Source organism: Sebastes umbrosus, chromosome 4 (genome assembly GCF_015220745.1).
Source record: "Sebastes umbrosus isolate fSebUmb1 chromosome 4, fSebUmb1.pri, whole genome shotgun sequence".
Taxonomy (NCBI): Eukaryota; Metazoa; Chordata; class Actinopteri; order Perciformes; family Sebastidae; genus Sebastes; species Sebastes umbrosus.
Window position 1 is genome coordinate 12,764,194 of NC_051272.1, and position 13,612 is coordinate 12,777,805.

Below are 13,612 nucleotides of genomic sequence, written 5' to 3' on the forward strand. Positions count from 1 at the left end.
GATGATTTTATTAAAAGCCTGTTTAACAGAAAACATTTAACCACACAACTAAACATTATTACAGACACACAACTGATCTCCAGTCAGATGTTACAAACATGAAGCTGCAGTTTCATCAGACTGACAAACAAAAGCATTTTATACTATGATTTGAATATCATTACTTATTATCTTAAATATTATATGAACTACCGTTAAATATAATATGAAATATGATATTAAATACTACATTAACTACCACAGCAAAGTGAATATCTTTGGACTGTCGGACAGAACAGATTTTACTGAAGATGTTTCTGAGAACATTTGAGGCGAGAAATAGGCATTACAGTAACAGAATATTGATTCATATTTGATCAGCGCTGCCTAGTTTGACCGTTTGATCAGAGTTTGCGAGTGATTGACAGTTGCCACTGCTGAATGAACAGCCAATAGGAACGCTCTTTCTCTGAAATTACCTGTGATTGGCCAAAGTCTACCGTCACAGGCTAGATTTTTTAAGCCTGAAAAAAGAGCCATGAGGAGGTGCAGAAGTTTAGTTATCTCTCTGAACACTTGAATTACAATATGCTGAAAGGTTATTATGGGATTTTTGCCCAATGATGCCAAAATATTCTGCCTACTGCAGCTTTAACAGATTCATCAACAATAAGAATAATAATTTAGACTGTGGACCGCTGAATGAGTTTATGTCTTTAAGAGTTGCTCAGTGATCCACAGTCTACGGATCCTGGATCAGATTGGACCATTGTTAGAATACGTTGGTGATAAGCAGCTTCAGTTTGTATTGATCATCAACTTCACAGAGAAGTGAAGAAAACAGACTGATCTCTGATCAGATTTCACTGCTGCCCTCTCTGAGGAAGCAGTTAATCAGTGAACTCATCATCTTTAATGGGAAACTTTGATCCTGTCTTCACCTTTACTTTTCATTTCATTGTTTTTTTACTTTTAGAACATGTTTTCTTCTGAAATCAATTTAAATTTCCTAATGAATGAAATTAAAAATCAAAATTTAATGAAATTAAATTTTCTAATTATTTAAATTTAAAATCTAAATTGTATTAGACATTTCTCCCAGCTTCATGATTCACAGTGAACGACTATTTTCATTAACCTATCGATTAATCTGACAATTACTTTCATTAAAGTATTTCAGTATTGCAGCATTTCAGATTTAAAGTATTTCAGTATTGAAGTATATCAGCATTAAAGTATTTCAGCATTTCAGATTTAAAGTATTTCAGTATTGAAGTATATCAGCATTAAAGTATTTCAGCATTTCAGATTTAAAGTATTTTAGTATTGAAGTATTTCAGCATTAAAGTATTTCAGCATTAAACTAATTCAGTAATTCAGTATTTCAGTATTGAAGTATTGAAGTATTTCAGTATTGAGTTAGGCTACTGAAGTATTTCAGTATTGAGGTAGGCTACGACTAAAGTATTGAACCATTGAAATTTCAGTATTGAAGTATTGAAGTATTGTAGTATTGAGGTATTGAAGTATTGAAGTATTGTAGTATTGAGGTATTGAAGTATTGTAGTATTGAGGTATTGAAGTATTGAAGTATTGAGGTAGGCTATTGAAGTATTAAAGTACTATTGAAGTATTAAAGTATTGTAGTATTGAGGTATTTCAGTATTGAGGTAGGCTATTGAAGTATTGTAGTATTGAGGTATTGAGGTAGGCTATTGAAGTATTAAAGTACTATTGAAGTATTAAAGTATTGTAGTATTGAGGTATTTCAGTATTGAGGTAGGCTATTGAAGTATTGTAGTATTTCAGTATTGAGGTAGGCTATTGAAGTATTGTAGTATTGAGGTATTGAGGTAGGCTATTGAAGTATTAAAGTACTATTGAAGTATTAAAGTATTGTATTATTGAGGTAGGCTATTGAAGTATTAAAGTACTATTGAAGTATTAAAGTATTGTAGTATTGAGGTATTTCAGTATTGAGGTAGGCTATTGAAGTATTGTAGTATTTCAGTATTGAGGTAGGCTATTGAAGTATTGTAGTATTGAGGTATTGAGGTAGGCTATTGAAGTATTAAAGTACTATTGAAGTATTAAAGTATTGTATTATTGAGGTAGGCTATTGAAGTATTAAAGTACTATTGAAGTATTAAAGTATTGTAGTATTGAGGTATTTCAGTATTGAGGTAGGCTATTGAAGTATTGTAGTATTGAGGTATTGAGGTAGGCTATTGAAGTATTAAAGTACTATTGAAGTATTAAAGTATTGTATTATTGAGGTAGGCTATTGAAGTATTAAAGTACTATTGAAGTATTAAAGTATTGTAGTATTGAGGTATTTCAGTATTGAGGTAGGCTATTGAAGTATTGTAGTATTGAGGTATTGAGGTAGGCTATTGAAGTATTAAAGTACTATTGAAGTATTGAAGTATTGTATTAATGAGGTATTTCAGTATTGAAGGATTGAGGTAGGCTATTGAAGTATTTGCAGTATTTGCAGTATTTGCAGTATTTGAAGTATTTGCAGTATTTGCAGTAAACTCACCGAGCAGCACAGCCAGCTGAAGCTCCAACATGTTGCTGATCCTCAAAAAGAAAAACTAGAATAAAACCAGCTGGAAACCGAGCAGAACCTCAGAGTGTTGAACCGGTTCAGACCTCCGGACTGTAGACCTCCAGTGAAACCCAGCAGAGACCACCAGACGTCCTGAACTCTGCAGACTCACTGAGACCTCCTCGGACTCCTCCTCACCTCCACCTCAGCACGAGACATCCGGGCTGACTTTCAAAATAAAACTGGATGCGACCAACAGGAGGTGGTTATTAAGCACAGAAGAGAGAGAGAGAGACTACAGTCTGTCAGGAAAGGGTTAAACAAGGAACTCTGATTATATTATTGATCAATTATTATACAATAGTATTTATAATTGATCTGTTGTGACTCTCAGATTTATCTGCAGAGATTTTCTATAAAGTTATTAACAGATTTATACTTTAAATGGATTTAGTTAGTTTGTTTCTGTACACTGTAAACAATTGCTGTTCATTTACAGCAGGATTTCAACAGTATGAACCTGTTATTGCTAAAAACAGTGCTTTACTGTTAATACAAAAGAAAACCTGTTAAATTACGCTCATAGGCCGTTTTTTAATTGAACTATAATGCTTAAAAAACATCACTTTACTGCTGATAAACTGTCTAAAGTATCATCAGTAACAGTTTCATGCAGTATTGTTTTTATTCTGGGACCTGATCTGCACATGTGAGGCTTGTACATTGTACATGATTGTAAAATCAGTGAATTAGCTCTGTTCTTCACTCACATGTTGTTCTGGTTTGCATTCTGTGCTTGTAGCCAGCTATAGACAGACATTTTGGGAAACGTGTCAACAAGTCTAATATAGCCTTTTTCCTAACAAGTGCCTTTAATTGTATTTAGTGTGACTATGTCTGTAACCTGCTAAGTCTATTCATCTAGGCAAAAAATAATGTTTATTAAAATGTATGTAAAAAATACAACCTAAATAGTGCATTAAAACAAATCAATAAGATAATGTAAAAGAAAGGTAAAAGAAAACAGCTATATAATGTATCTTTAAACAGTAAATTAACAGTAAAATACTGTGAAATTAATAAAAAAAAAAAAATCAAACTGTATTTTTCATTAACAGTACAAAGCTGTAAATTTCAGCGACAGTATAATCATGTTAATTTTACAGTAACATAAAGGCAACCCTGCTGCCAGTTCTTTACTGTTATTTTACTGGGAAATTCTTAACAGTGTAGTTCTGAAAAAGTCTTTCTGTGTCCCCCCCTTCCGGCTCTACAGACAAAAGACATTCCTGAACCCCCCCACACCACACACACACACACACACACACACACACATATACACACGCACATACACACACACCACACACAGCCCTCCCCCACAGAGTTAAACCTCACCTGCAACAACAAAGGAGGTGTGTGTGTGTGAGTGTGTGTGTGTGTTTTGGGGGAGGAGGGGTGTTTGGGAATGTGACCCCCCACCTGAACATCTGAAGACTCATTCAGGACTGCTGCCCCGGTGCATCATGGGTAATGACTGTGAACGTGTGGTGGCCTGCAGAGCTGAGTCAGAGATCAGCTCATCTGTCTGAGGAGAAACATTAACAACTGAATGGAAACAGAATTAACACATGCGCACGCATGCACACACAGACACATAGACAAACACACGCACACACTCACAGGCACACACACACAGGAAGCGTCACGTCTGTAAAATAAGGGTAGCAGAAACCTTGCATGGTTGTTTGGTCAATGTGGCCAGATTGTTACACAGACCTCGAGGAACACCATAGAAAAAGCCATGCTTGGATTTAGGATCAAAAACTTTTGACATTTGGAGATTTCTGCAAGAATTGCATTTTTCAGTGATTGGATGGCGAGCACTTCTGTTGTGTAAACTGCTCAGAAACCTCCCTGGTTCGCTCCCCTAACAGGAAGTGATAATCTCCCTGGTTCCCTCCACTAACAGCCAATGGGATTGTTCCATTGGGTTTTGGATTATTGCAGAAAATAATCTCTGTGACAAACACACGTTTATGATACTGACACAGTTTTGTTCATCAAGATAATCTCCAAAAATGAACACCACGTTATGATTTATGAAGTGTGAATGCAATCAGCAGAAGTAAAAAGTTAACGTTAGGCTATAAACGAGCTACCCCACGGTCACATTAGCGCGAGTAAACACAACGAGGCTGTAAAGGAGGACGAGTTGGCGTGATGGCGTTTAGTCGTCTCATTTAGCATTTTTTAAAACACGTAAATGCTTCAAAATTCACCAGTGGGATATTTACTGACATATTTTATATCGTAGAACAAACTGTTAAAATCTCTTCAGCTTGTATTAAACACAGACCTTATTTCAGACATCTAACTAAAAACCCATTGCCCTCCAGACGAGGGAACAGGAACATTTTATGACTTTATTATCAGGTGATTATACACTAAAGAAAACATACTTATTAATATCATGTTCCATTTCTGCCCACAAATTGTTACACACTGGTCCTTTAAAAAGTAAAATGATTTAAACAAACAGTTGAAGCCATCCTGGGAGACACAGATGTATTCAGCAGATATATTTTATAATATTAGATGAGATTCTGCAGACAAATGTTCATTTTGAAATACACAAATTATTTAATGAAGAATAGTAATGTTATTGTATACATGTAGAATAGTTGCATAACTTGAAAAGATACATGTAATAGAAAGAAATAATAACAAATATATGAAAACATACAAATCTCTGAAAGTTCAGAACTGTGTTTTAAAAGTTTACAGAGATAAAAAATAACATATAAACTTTTCTGTATTTAGATTACAGATTCAGTGTGTAGTACTCAGTAGTATTTATGAGGACCTGTGTTTCAGTATGTAGTACTCAGTAGTATTTATGAGGACCTGTGTTTCAGTATGTAGTACTCAGTAGTATTTAAGAGGACCTGTGTTTCAGTATGTAGTACTCAGTAGTATTTAAAAGGACCTGTGTTTCAGTATGTAGTACTCAGTAGTATTTAAGAGGACCTGTGTTTCAGTATGTTGTACTCTGTAGTATTTATGAGGACCTGTGTTTCAGTATGTAGTACTCAGTAGTATTTAAGAAGACCTGTGTTTCAGTATGTAGTACTCAGTAGTGTTTATGAGGACCTGTGTTTCAGTATGTTGTACTCTGTAGTATTTATGAGGACCTGTGTTTCAGTATGTAGTACTCTGTAGTATTTAAGAGGACCTGTGTTTCAGTATGTTGTACTCTGTAGTATTTAAGAGGACCTGTGTTTCAGTATGTAGTACTCAGTAGTGTTTATGAGGACCTGTGTTTCAGTATGTTGTACTCAGTAGTATTTAAGAGGACCTGTGTTTCAGTATGTAGTACTCTGTAGTATTTATGAGGACCTGTGTTTCAGTATGTAGTACTCAGTAGTGTTTATGAGGACCTGTGTTTCAGTATGTTGTACTCTGTAGTATTTATGAGGACCTGTGTTTCAGTATGTAGTACTCTGTAGTATTTAAGAGGACCTGTGTTTCAGTATGTAGTACTCAGTAGTGTTTATGAGGACCTGTGTTTCAGTATGTTGTACTCTGTAGTATTTATGAGGACCTGTGTTTCAGTATGTAGTACTCTGTAGTATTTAAGAGGACCTGTGTTTCAGTATGTAGTACTCTGTAGTATTTATGAGGACCTGTGTTTCAGTATGTAGTACTCAGTAGTGTTTATGAGGACCTGTGTTTCAGTATGTTGTACTCTGTAGTATTTATGAGGACCTGTGTTTCAGTATGTAGTACTCAGTAGTATTTATGAGGACCTGTGTTTCAGTATGTAGTACTCTGTAGTATTTAAGAGGACCTGTGTTTCAGTATGTAGTACTCAGTAGTATTTATTAGATACAGGTGGCGTAACTTTCAGCTTTTTTGGAGATGTCCCGTCGAAGTGAATCCACCTTATCCAACAACAAAATTACTTCAGCTGCTTTTTCCTCTTTATTCTTGATCAGGTTCTGGATCTTCCCCTCCAGATCTGACAACACAGAATACCCATAATTTATATATACTATAGTACTGCACATACTATCACTGCAGATAATATTGTACTACTACTGCTGCGGCAAGTATTACTCCCGCTACTCCGAATGCATGTGTTGCTAAAATTACTGTCATTATACCACATTTATAAATGTACAATTGCCAGACTAAATAATAGAAATAAAAGTACTAATACTACCTTGTATCTGTCGGAGTTTGTCCTCCATCTGGCTCTTCATCTTCTCCGCCTCCTCCATGATGGTCTTCAGTCGCTTTCCAGCTTCACCCTGATCCGTCTGAGTCAAATTTTTATGCTTCAAAAGCTCGAACTGCCTCATCACTTCATCCAGCCCCTGTTACAGAGACACAGGTTGTCATACTAACGTACTGCATACTACATCAGTATATACTACCTACTGCATACTTCATCAGTATGTACTTCATACTGTATACTCCCTCAGTATGTGCTACATACTGTATACTCCATCAGTATGTACTAACAGGAAGTGATCTGGATACTGCATAGTCTTACTGGTTTAGTTTCATTAGTGTGTTGTAAAGCAGAGTCTGTAGCGTCGATGGCGTCTCTGGCCGTCTCTCTGTTCTGTTCAGTTTTCCTCTTCAGGTCTTTGATCTCGTCCTGCAGTTCTTCAGGTCGACGATTCATCAGCTTTGTCTCCGTTCTGTTCAGTTTGTCTCTCATCTGAAACATGACATGGTTAAACATAATTTATTTAAAGACATCAGCGTCAGGCAGGGCTGAACTGAAGTGCCAGATGTTTGAGACATTTTAAATATTTTTGATCTTTACGTCTTGGATTCGGTCTTTGGCCATGTCTGTGTCCTGGCTGGCTGAATGCAGGGCGTTGTTGGCTCGGTCCTGAGCTTTCTCTGCTTCATAAACATCATTGCTGATTTTGGTCACATCAATGTTCTTTGTCCGCTCCCTCAACATAAGAAACAAGAACAACACAGCATCAAAATACCAGGTGAGCCCAACTATATCTAGTTGATACCGCTCCACCTCCTGCACCAGCTCCGGTTCCTTCCCCGCCAGAGAGGTAACGTTCCATGTCCCTATGGAGCCAGTTTGCGATGCCGGGGTGACGCATAGATCCCTGTCTTTACCTACTGCCTGGCTCACATTGCACCCAATCCCAATGCCTACTCTTGTGGGAGGTGAGCCCATGGGTGGCAGCTCCATGTCCATTTTTCGGGCTGTGCCCGGCCGGGCCCCATGTGCCCCCAAGGCCCGGCCACCAGACAATCGCTGGCGAGCCCCCCTCCCAGGTCTAGGTCCAGAAGGGGGCCCTGTTTCCCTTTTCTTGGCGAGGTGTCACAACTCTTTTCTGGCCGATTCATAAAGGTTGTGAATCGCTCTTGGTCTGGCCCCTTTCCTGGGACCACTTTGTCTTGGGAGACCCTACCGGGAGCTAAAGTCTCCGACAACACAGCTCCCAGGATCACTGGGGCGCACAAACCCCTCCACCACGATAAGATGGTGGATCTATTTTCTATATCTTGTTTATGCTCTAAAACACCAAAGCAAATTCCTTGTATGTGAAAACCAACTTGGCAATAAACCGGATTCTGATTCAGACTTTTCTCCATCTGGAGTAAATGTAATGAGTCTGTCACCTCACTGCCCACACTGTTGCTTATGTAGCTTATTATTAATGCTGTGTATAACAATTGCCGCTTGATACGAAACCATGGTTACAAAACTTTACATCAGTTTTCTGTTTCCGTCGGAGAGAGGGAAGTTGGTCTTAAAGCTTGCCATTGAATTTATACCCTCCACCTTACAGACGGGTGCTTCATTGAGTTGCGAGAAGGACTAAAGACGATCCCTCCGTCAGAGTGGGAGTGGAGAGTGTCCGGTTTGAGAAAGGCCCCTGGTCTCAAACGTTGTTATGGATTAGGTTCACTAATAAACTCTGTCAGATTTCTAGATATGACAGCTGTCTCTCCTAGCCCACATCATTTGAAGCAGAATATTTTGTTGGATAAAAATAGGTTTTGAATTTTGGAAATGATTACATCTATCTTTTTCAAGAAATTGTGACTTTTTTTTTTTACTTTAAAAATGCTCTGGAGTTATTGGAAATGTTTGGATCACAGACAGTCAGACACAATCCTACGCAGCCACCACTGAAATCTAATTCTACTAATAGTATAATGCAATTTACTTCTGAGACTGTTAGAAACTGGTACCAACGTTATCTTCACCTCCACATACACTATGAGTTCAATGTAGCCTGCCTGCCTGTAAACCCTTTCGGTGAAACACCAGAGCAGAGGACATTAATGCTGCAGAGTGAATATAAGGGTAACACTGATTAGTGTATAGCCTAACCTTTATCTGCAACTGTGCAGAAATACCGGCTTTAAACACAAAGAATAGATATGCCAAAAAACACAACAAAGATGATTGAAGCCTCAAACTATTTGGTACAGCCCTATGAGCCATGGATGTTATTTCATGCTTTCAGACACTGACTTGAGTTCTTGAGCTTTCTCCAACAGGTCCTTGGCGGTCTTGGCGTGCTCCTCCAGGTTCTCCAGGTCGTTCTGGAAATTGGGCTTGTTAGACAGCAGATTATTGATGTCATTGATCATTGATCGGATCTGGTCAGGTGATCCTGGCAGCTTGATGGACAGAACAGCTAGAGCCATTTTCTCAATGTCCTCTGGAGGAACCATCTCATCTGTCAGGGAGGAAACATGATTACTTATGTTGCAGTTGAAGTATAAAACCAGTATAAAACTATATGAACTTAGTTACATATCATATCATCAGGCGTGTTAATCTGTTAAAAGCTTAGTTGTGTTTTATCTACGATGAGACTTTGTGAGCAGTGTATGACGGAGCACACCAACACCGTCCTGGTTGGGTGGAGTCAGCATTTTATATAAAAAGAAACTGGTTGTGTTGTGAACTGTCTGACCGACGCTACAACCAAACATAAAAAACATATAAGACAGGTACAGGTGAGGACAAAGACGTTTCCTGCAGACAGAAACTCATCACTCTGTCGTGTTTTAAGAGTTCAAATCTGCTGCAGCAGGATGCGATTTTTCTTTTGTTTCCTGTCACAGAATCATTTACTCTACTCTAGTTGAGTAAATGAAGCTTCTGAAGCTTTTTGTAAGGACTAATTTTGTGTTCCTATCAAGTTGGAGTTACCATATTTATAAGTTTCAGACCAAAGAACTTTTAGTGGACGCAAACTGACGGTGCCACGTGGCCCCAAATGATTACATTACAGCTCATTTAGCGACTGCAGGCTGCATCGTTCTCCCTCAATACTGGACCACTTTCAGAAAGTGTTGTCCCCATTCGACACGTAGACACAAAAACATGGGAAAATAGGTTCTAGGTTGAAAATTGGCAAATTTATCCTTTAAGCTCCAAGTCATATATACAGTATATCAGAGCTTTCAGAAAAAACTTCAGTGGTAATTATGATTAGAATGACAATTACAAGTCTGAAACTTATAAATACGGTAACTCCAACACGATATGAACACAAAATTAGTCCTTACAAATAACTTCAGAAGCTTCATTTACTCAGCTAGTTATCTTTTAATAATACAGTGTCTGAAAACCAAAACATGGACGCCTCCCATTATAAAAATATCTCATCTGTAAACTGATCAAACTGTAACCAGAGTCCTCCAGGTGAAGACCAGGTTCCTGTAGTATCACCTTAACACTGACCTATCAGGTGATCTTTGACACGCTGGATGAGCTCCTTGGTTATATTTTTCTCTCTCTTGAGGGAGTCTATGTTGTTGTTGATCCGGTCCTGGAGGTCTTTGGCTTGGTCTTTGGTGTCCTGAGCTGCACGTTTCGCATCATTGATCTGACACAAAATACACAGTTATAATATTTAGTTAACAGTGAAGCAGTAAAGTGACCAGCAATCTGATAACGTGGCCCCAGTGTCACCTCCACAGCTGGCAATAGTGATGAGAGGGCCGATTCTTTTAAGAAACACAGTACTTGTCATTCACCTGCCACTAGTGAACTGACTCATGAACAACTCTTTTGGTTCTTTTGGTTTCCTACCAGTTGGACGTGTCCAGAAAACCTCCAAAGGGGGGCGTCCAGGAGGATCCTGATCAGATGTTGAACCACCTCAGCTGGTCCCTTTAGAGGTGAAGGAGCAGTGTCTCTACTCTGAGCTCCCTCCGGATGTCTGAGCTCCTCACCCTATCTCTAAGGCTGAGCCCAGCCACTCTACGAAGGAAACTCATTTCAGCCGCTTGTATCTGCGATCAGCGATTGGTCACTACCTGAACCTCTTGGCCATAGGTGAGGATTGGAACGTAGATGGACCAGTAAATCGAGAGCTTTGCTCTCCGGCTCATCTCCCTCTGAACCACAACGGTCCGGTACAGCGCCCGCATAGCGGTGCAGCGTCAGTAGTATTTTACAGATTCGTACTTTGTTTCTATGTTACCACATTCTGGGACCTGTAACAGACGCAATTCTGAGGTCCTCAAAACGGACACTCGCCTTCCCCCGGCTGCACCTTGAGATCCTGTCCATGAAAATCACAAACAGGATCGGTGACAAGAGACAACTGTTGCAGACCGGAAATGTGTTTGACTTTGTGCCGAGTATACGGACGCAGCTCTCACTTTGGTTATACAAATTCCACAAAACACATGTAGACTGGATGGGCAAACTCCCATGACCCTTCCAACAGCCCCATGAGGGTAAAGAGCTGGTCTACTGTTCCACGGCCAGGACGGAATCCACATTGTTCCTCCTGGATCTGAGGTTTGACAGTCAGTCAGAGCCTCCTTTCCAGCACCCTAGAATAAACTTTCCCGGGGAGGCAGAGCAGTGTGATACCCCGGTAATTGGAGCACACCCTCCGGTCCCCCTTTTTAAAAATGGGAACCACCACCCCGGTCTGCCATTCATATGTAATTCTTGACTTAGTAATGTGGACATTTAAACCAGGCTTTAGAACGGCTGTTTCTGAGCTCTGGTCAAAATGAACCCCTTATTATAACAGCTCTCATTCAGTAGCACTAATTTATTCTGGTTTCAGGGTTTAAAAGACATTCTTCAAATTAAAAGCTGGTTTATCTGGACCCGGACTGGATCTCTGAGTCTGTTCCAGTACCAGCACCGGTCCTCCCAGTCCTCCCAGTGTAAACCTGCCTTGTTCTTGGACTCGTGCAGACTGGATGGAAGTGTGAGTAGTTGGTCCTTCACTCTCTCTGCCGTCTCTGAAGCTTCCTGACTGACAGGAACGACTCCGTCACAGTTTGGACCTCCACACTTCCTTTTTCCCAAATCCAGACCACACAGAGCTCCACCACATCCGGTACAGTCCTCTAGACCTGGTGCTCCGCAGACCTGCATCAGACCACAACACATGAAGAGGCTCATTCACCTGACTGTGACTATCAATCACTGATTATTAGTGACACTGCTGCACACAGCATCAAGACACACTAGTCATTGAAATACAGGAGCAACTTCACACACACACACACACCGGTGACTCTGTAGGTTATTACTCACCTTTTGGTTGAGGTCGACCACGCTGAGCTCTTTGACCTTCTTCTCCAGCGGTGCCAGGTCTCCTTTGCCACTGCGCATGCTCAGTTTGTGTTTGACTTCCTGTCTGGTGTTCATGGAGTCATCCAGGGCTTTGCTGGCGTTTCTCACTATCTTCTCGTCCAACATGAAGGCTTTATTATACTTCTGGATCTCATCCTCCAGCTCTACAACAGGATCAGAGGAGACACGGAGCATAAACCAGTTTGTTCTGATAAAGTCATTGTTTCAAAATAAAATGTTGAGTTCAGCAGGTTTAATGGCGCTTCTGCGTTTCTATTTAAATAATCTGAAACAGTAGCTTCTGAAAGTATTCTGACTTCTTCACTTTCTGCACACTTTCATTTAAAAAAAAGAAAAACACAATGTCAATAAATGCAGATGCAAATAATGAATTAATAAATAAAGTGTTGCAGAAGGTTTTGAAAAGGACTCTAGGGTTATGACAGTTTGTTGCAATGATTTCAGACAAACAGGAGAACCAGGCTTCATGGCACCGGCAGACTTTTTCCATTTCCATTCAGTTTGTCTGCATTTCCTCTTCATTTCTCTACTGCTGCTGTTAAGCCAAGGCAGGTATACAATCAAGTACATGTATTGTTTGAAGTTATTTAGAAAACCCTGTGCAGACTATTTTTAGTTACTGCTATAATGTGTAGATGCAGTGGTGAAGGCAGAGTTAGTGTTGAGGACATGAGAGGAAACAGAAGTGTGGGAGTAGACCCCCTACTCCCACACTTCTGTTTCCTCTCATGTTTTGAAGGAGGGCCTTCAAAATAAAAGCTTTGTGTTCAGAAACACATTAGCTAGCTTCACAGAGATCAACACTTTCAAGAATAAAACCAGAGAACAATGTCCACGGTGTTCCCATTTAAGTGAGCGGGACCCTCAACTGACTGAGCAAGATCAAAATATTTCACAATGTTTACAAAGAGAAGAGCCAGAGTGACAGCATGCATGTATGTTAAAATCAAGACATCATGAAAGCTAAAAGCGCAGAGAACACCTGAATACAACCAGAGTCTGTAGATTAAAACACAAAGTAAAGGGACCTTGCCATTTGTCATCAAACCACCAAGTGATTAAAATGGGGAAAAGTTCCCAAAAGAGTGTGAGGAACTTTTAAAATGATGTTTGTGAATCACAGCCAGTCCAACACCACCACATGATATCCTTACTTAACCAAGGTATCTGACATTTAACGAGCCAAACACTACCGAGTTAGAAGCTGGACATCGAGCAGGACTGGCCAAGGAGACATGAGGTGAGGGAGGTTGACTGGGTTTCATTCAGGGCCATACGGCGCCGAGTTTTTTTACAACAAGGAAGAGGAGAGGAACAGGAGGCCCTCTCCTCCTGTTTAGCGTTAGGGGTCAGGGGTCAGGGTTAGGGTTAGGATTAGCTTGTCACATGCTTGCTAGGGAAGGGGTTAGGGGTCAGGGGTTAGGATTAGGGGTTAGGGTTAGGATTAGGATTAT

The 13,612-nt window shown here is 39.8% G+C and overlaps 2 protein-coding genes across 3 annotated transcripts in view; both read right to left on the reverse strand.

The window, feature by feature from the left end:
* The window catches only part of lamb1a (laminin, beta 1a), a 28,947-nt gene extending 26,208 nt beyond the window's left edge, over window positions 1–2,739 (reverse strand). For both annotated transcript variants that reach the window (XM_037768125.1, XM_037768124.1), the window contains exon 1: window positions 2,522–2,739. In XM_037768125.1, the coding sequence (XP_037624053.1) occupies window positions 2,522–2,552 (31 nt within the window). In that variant the 5' untranslated portion in view covers window positions 2,553–2,739. The remainder of the gene's footprint in view (window positions 1–2,521) is intronic.
* Window positions 2,740–5,146: 2,407 nt separating this feature from the next.
* Window positions 5,147–13,612, reverse strand: part of lamb4 (laminin, beta 4) — a 30,114-nt gene continuing 21,648 nt past the window's right edge. The window contains exons 27-34 of the mRNA XM_037768708.1: window positions 12,099–12,301; window positions 11,733–11,930; window positions 10,275–10,419; window positions 9,054–9,261; window positions 7,365–7,500; window positions 7,086–7,256; window positions 6,753–6,906; window positions 5,147–6,548 (exon numbers count right to left, since the gene is read on the reverse strand). Coding sequence (XP_037624636.1) covers window positions 6,412–6,548; window positions 6,753–6,906; window positions 7,086–7,256; window positions 7,365–7,500; window positions 9,054–9,261; window positions 10,275–10,419; window positions 11,733–11,930; window positions 12,099–12,301 — 1,352 coding nt within the window. The 3' untranslated portion in view covers window positions 5,147–6,411. The remainder of the gene's footprint in view (window positions 6,549–6,752; window positions 6,907–7,085; window positions 7,257–7,364; window positions 7,501–9,053; window positions 9,262–10,274; window positions 10,420–11,732; window positions 11,931–12,098; window positions 12,302–13,612) is intronic.